Source organism: Telopea speciosissima, chromosome 8 (genome assembly GCF_018873765.1).
Source record: "Telopea speciosissima isolate NSW1024214 ecotype Mountain lineage chromosome 8, Tspe_v1, whole genome shotgun sequence".
Classification (NCBI taxonomy): domain Eukaryota; kingdom Viridiplantae; phylum Streptophyta; class Magnoliopsida; order Proteales; family Proteaceae; genus Telopea; species Telopea speciosissima.
In genome coordinates, this window is record NC_057923.1 from 50174860 (window position 1) to 50181001 (window position 6142).

Genomic DNA, 6142 nt, shown 5'->3' on the forward strand with positions numbered 1-6142 from the left:
TATCAATGAAACGGTTCGTACAAAGGGTAAAACAGTCAAAAAATCCAGAACGGGTAGGTCTTGAGTCCCTAGGGGCAGTTCTGTATTTTTCTGGGTTAGGGTTTTCTTATAAAATGTTCTTATCTCTTTGAGAGGTGTGTGTGAGATTGAGAGTTTGTAATTTTTGCTTCAGAGAAGTAGTGAAACCATTCTATCCCTCAGCCATGGATGTAGCCTTCCTACTTGGGGGTGAACCATGTAAAATCTGGTCTTATGTGATTGTCTTCTCTTTCTCTTCATTTTTCTTCTGCAAAATCGCCATTCTAGGCGTTGTTTTTCTAACACGAACTTCACGAACCCACTTGTGCTGAGATAGTCCCTGTTGTTCAATGGCTACAGATTTCAAATTAACAAACGTTCTGGCCTTGTTGTTGGCAAGGAAGCCAATAATTGGGTCTATAAATGATCATTGTCATCCTTGAATGCATCTTGGGATGGAAGGGTAAGAGGTTCCAACGAGATGGGTACCGACAGCTGTGGAAACCTCAATTTCATTCTGTAGGCCTGCTGAAGAAATTGTGTTACAAATATTTTGCATTATAGGGAGCACAAACTGGAACATTGCAGGGAGAACGAACTGGGCATTGCTAATAGTGGGATTGAGGGATTGAGTCGACTGACTTTTTTTTTGTTTTAAATAAAAATTTATTGAAGATTAAAAAGGGGGCAAACAAGCCTAAAGACAGCCCAAAGGCAAAGCAAGCTAAAGCTTAAAAAGGGGACTAAGTCCTAAAACATATTGGCGAGGGCAACAGGCCACTCGCTCACCCAAGAGAAATAATAAAATAAGGCTACGGGGGATCTGTGAGGCGCACCAAGGGGTCCTTATCCTAATCGATCATCAGGGGATCTCACAGAATATAAACCAGGCCGATCAAGAGCCACACGGGCCAAAAGAGCCTCCTCCTCTGGCGAAAAGGGAGATGGAATTTTTTGCAACCCCACTCCTAACTCCTCTTCAACCTGATGTTTTTCTACTGCCACGTCCACCGCCTTAACACCAAGATTTGCATTCCTTTGACTTCGAGTTCTGCCAATAACTGGAGGTGCCCTATAGGAACCCACACGACCACCACGAAGAGCATTCCTATGTCCATCATGATTTTTCCGACCCAACACCTGAGTCCACCCGCCTCGCACCTCCTCATGATCAGATTGGTCATAACCCGACCCACAACCAGCCAAACTTGGTAGTGTAGAGATGTTCAAGTTGTTATTAGTCTCTGTTAGAGAATTAATATCAACCTGGGCCACATGGGTAACCTTTTCCAAGTTTTGGTTCAAAGAGTCAAGACTTTGATTTTCTTTATGAACAAAATCCAAATTACTCCCCTCCAAAGTCATGTAATTTAATGAGGTGGGAGCCGCCAAAGTTGAATTTCTGTCCAAAGGGGGATCCTTCCTAGCTTCCATTATCGCAGCCGCCCGGTTTGGAGCTTCACCCCTGGCCACCCTAGCAGGTGCTTCAAACGCATCTTCTCCGGTGTACACTGCGCCCAGTTTGAGTCGACTGACTTCATTTCCAACAACAATATACTTGGTCTAGTGCGTGTGTGTGTGTCACTTTAAGAGATGGAAGGAAATCAATGAGGGGGCCGGAGGATGGGGGAGAGGGAGATGGAATGGGAGGGGTGCTGAAGATGGAATAGGGGATAGGGAGGAGGAGGAAATGACCAAAAATACCCTTACCTTAAAAAGCTGGTAAGTAATGTGGGAAATAAGTCTGGTCACAACAGTGTGTTGTAAAAGGGTTGGTTACAAACAGCTTTACCCATATATATATATATATATATATATATATATATATAGCCTTACATTTCTCAGCGCATCTGAACCTCTAGATTTGTGAAGAGACTTAACAGCATACTTCAGTTAAACTTCGAGGTGGTAAAGCAGATTGCTATCCATTGGATGAAAATTATAGAAATTTACTGTTAGAAATTTTCGGAAACAGTCCCTTTCATGAAATCCAAAGGGTCTTCTACTTCACATAACATCTAGTTTCTCTCTGAATTGCTGTTCAGATGGTGTCTTTATTGTATCCATTAGAATCCACTATTCTATATTACCATTATACCTAAAATAAAAACTTTGATTAGGCCTATAGTTAAAAACATAAAATAAATTTTATTGCCTTTCTTCATGTCCTTCAGTGAAATGGCAATTGAGTAAGAACTCAATGGAACCCCCTCTCCCCCCCCCCCCCACACACACACACAAAAAAAAACAAAGGGACAAAAACAAAATAGATCAGGGGAGCTCATTAACACCACAAGGAAGAAAATATTAAAAAAAAAATTGCATACAGAAGAAAATAAATATGTTCCACAATGCACGTACAACATATGAAGTGTCTTTACATGGCAAATGAGTTGAGAAGGAATAGGCAAACAGAAAGAAGGGCTATGAATAGTTTTTTAGAACTGGAGAAAAAAAAGAAGAGGACTGGCCTTGACAAACCCAGTGTCAGGATTCTCCTCCCAGAATTCATCCAACTTATTCAATCAAGCTGCCCTCAGAACAAGGGTGAACTTATATAGGTCAGAAACAAACACTGAGTTTAACATGACCCACCATAAAAGTGGGGAAAAAGAAACCACTGAAGTGCGAGAACATTAAGAGCAGAGGGTATGTTTCTGTGTAAGCATTATCCAAATAAAAATTTAATATAATTCATTGACATTATAACAGTGAGGACACTGAGAGCAGTGGATCTGTTGAGAATCATCATGACGCAGTGGGAGAATCGAGAACACAGGTTCTGCTGAGAATCATAGCTTGTACATTAGCTTTCCCTTCTACTAAAGAAATATTTAAACAGAAAACGGACTTAAAATATCAGGGTAAAATACAGGCCTTTAGATTTTGGTTTGGAGATTGTCCTTACGGGCATAGTTATGTTGGGAAGAGAATATCCTCTAAGGAGAAAAGGAGTTTGAAGAAAATTCCCAATTTCATAAATCAAGAAATACGTAAAATCTTTTTTTTTTTAACCTTATTTTTTCACACATAAAAATTTGTTAACTCCATTCAATAGAGAGAACTTTTATCACCCATGCTGAGACCCAAACCCAAGCAAATACCTCAAAACCAAAACTCTAAATATTTATAAATCATCCATCGAGATAAACATTAAAGAAGCAAAAAATTTAAACAGCTCAATTCTAAAAACAATTTTAAAACAACAGTGTTACAGCATTGAATCAAATAATTTCTCAAAGGTTCTAACTAAGATAAAGAAGTGGACGCACATACCAGAAGATATCAAAGCAATGCAGGAACAGAAGAATGCCATTGATAAGAAGTTGGGATCTAAAGAAAAATCAGATGCGTTGTGGCTCACAATCTCCCATAAACTTTGAGTGAGCTTAGATATTTCTTGAACAAGCAACTAAATTGCAGAATCACAAACATTGTCATTGGAAACCATGGCTCTCTGTCATTTTCGCCATTAGATAAATAGACAAAAAAGGTAGTCACCCATGAATGGCCATTCAGTCACACTCAAGGTGGAAAGTGTAAGCACAGCTTTCAGTTCTTCAAGCTTGAAATCATCTTTCAGCAAATTAAGTGAACTTCAACTTGTCACCAATAACCTTTACAAGAACACTCCCCATCTTTAAAATGATGGAACCTATTCCTGTCCCTCACAATAATCTCTCTACTGAAAACTATAGATATGATCTTTGTAGCATCATGGCAATCCCCACAAACCCTTAGGTTTTTCACAATCCTTATGGGAACTTCTTCACCCAAACTGATCAAACCAAAAGCAATGGCTACCTTCTCACTATGTCTACACAGAGCATCCTCTTTGTCCTCTTCCTCTATATCAAAGAGAACAGGGTTAGTATTAGCCACATAACCTGACAGTTTTAACCTTCTTGAGATCTCTCCCAACATCACCTCGATCTCACCATACCTGGGGTGTGATTTGTCCCCTACAAAGAATTCGTGAACCTCACCACCAACCTCTATAACACTACAACCAGGGATCTTTCTGACCCCTTTAACTTTCATTAACTGCCTCACATTACTGACACTGTCCCAATCTTTAGAATCAGCATACATGTTTGACAGGAGCACATAGGCACCATGATTTTTATCTTCTAGCTCTAGAATCTTGCTTAATGCAAGCTCCCCTAGCTCCATGTTTCTATGGATTCTACAAGCATTAAGTAAAGCCCCCCAGGCACCAGCATGAGGCGTCATTGGCATATTATTGATAAAGATAAAAGCATCATCTAAGAGGCCAGCTCGTCCATATAAGTCAACCATGCACCCATAATGCTCAAGTTCAGGCTCAAGTCCATACACTTGGATCATCGAATCAAAATGCTTGCGACCTTTCTCAACCAATCCAACAACACTACAACCCCGTAAAACTGCAATGAAGGTCACTTCATTGGGCATAACACCTTCTTGTTTCATGAGGTCAAAAAGCTTGAGACACTCCTCACCAGCACCATTCATTGCCAACCCACCAATAGTAGCACTCCATGTGTAGACATTCTTCTCTCTCATCTCCCAAAAGACGTCCATGGCTCTACCCATGTTACCACATTTCGAGTACATGTCTATAAGTGCAGTCCCTAGTGTCACAGTCAGGTGATGTCTATTCTTCTCTATATATGCATGCGCCCATCTTCCTTGATCCAATGCACCTAAGTGGGTACATGCTGACAGGACAGAGACCATGGTAGCTTCACTAACTTCCACACCCTCCTTTTGCATTAAGTGGAACAGATGCAAGGCCTCCCTTGACCGACCACATTGCGCATACCCTGCAATCATTGCATTCCAAGCAATGGCATCCCTATAAGGTATTTCATCAAACAGCTTCTGTGCAAAATCAACCTCACCAGACCTAGCACAAGCACTTAGCATGGATGTCCGTGTTACCAAATCCGGCTCATAAATTTCTGAAAATAGTCTCCGGGAAAAATCAAGAAAACCCAACTTGGCATATGAATTGATCAACCCACTTTGAACATGTGGGTCTAATTCAAAACCGTGCTTTATCACAGTGGCATGAACAGCTAGGCTAGTCTTGGGTAAGGAGACGCGTGTACAGGTGCGAATGAGAAAAGTGAAGGTGTAGTTATCAGGAGAAAGATTGGAGCTTAGAATTCGGTGGAAGAAATGAAAGCTCTGTTCAGGAATGGGGCCTTTGGAGTGGGCTCTAATCATGGAGTTGAAGGCGAAGAGAGTAGGATTATGGGACTGGTCAAGGAGCTGCTGGGAATAACCCACATTGTTTGAGTGGTGGAGAACTAGTGAACCAAGAAACTGGGCTAAGAAGAAAGGGTCGTTAAGAAGACCATTAATGAGCAGTTGGGTGTGGATTTGCCTGATCTCTCGAAGGCCACTGCATGATTCAACCAGGGAAATCGTGGGGTGTTTGGTTATAGACCTTAAACTGCTCATAGTTGGACTTGTAGCAATGGTCTCACCTCTCAATCCGGTAAGGTATTGCAAAATTAACCTTAGACCGTGCTTCTTGAAGAATCAAACTTGTCACTGCAAGATTGTACTCCCCTTATTCACTACGCACCTCTGCAAATCACAAAGCCCTATTTCTCCGGCTGCAAGTCACGAAGCCCAGGATCAAAATCTCTGCAAGTCACGAACACCGCTGTAAGAAAGGTTCAAATCGCAAAAATCGGCAGAGGTATGAGCTTAGTTAGTAAGTTCGGGAATGGCAATAAAACAGGTACGTACGGCAATTAAACCGCTCAGAAAACAATAATACTTTTCAAAAATCCGGCATAATAAAACGTGTACAGCAATCATACGGTACGTGTTTAAGCAAAAATACAGGCATATATTTACTATATAACAAACATGCAACCATGCCCTCCAAAGCCCTCCTCCTATTAAAAAGATTATGGATTAATACATATCCAATAATAGTATGGATTCATGCCAATCACCAGTCAGTGATCTGCTGAAGAATTCAGAAACAGGAAAACGGCATTTTGTAGACAAGTTCAGGTCTACAAATGAAAATGCCATTGTTCAAATAAGAAGTGCAAAAACGGCTTCGAATAACCATTGTTAGATTCATTCTTACTTAAAAAGCTGCACATTCTCACTCCATAGT

The 6142-nt window shown here is 40.8% G+C and overlaps 1 protein-coding gene across 1 annotated transcript; it reads right to left on the reverse strand.

Annotated features, from left to right (window-relative positions):
* Positions 1–3619: 3619 nt before the first annotated feature.
* LOC122670762 (putative pentatricopeptide repeat-containing protein At5g40405) lies at positions 3620–5491 on the reverse strand. The gene has a single exon (XM_043867742.1). The coding sequence runs from the start codon at positions 5464–5466 to the stop codon at positions 3625–3627; it is 1842 nt and encodes a 613-aa protein (XP_043723677.1). The 5' UTR covers positions 5467–5491; the 3' UTR covers positions 3620–3624.
* Between the last annotated feature and the right edge of the window lie 651 nt (positions 5492–6142).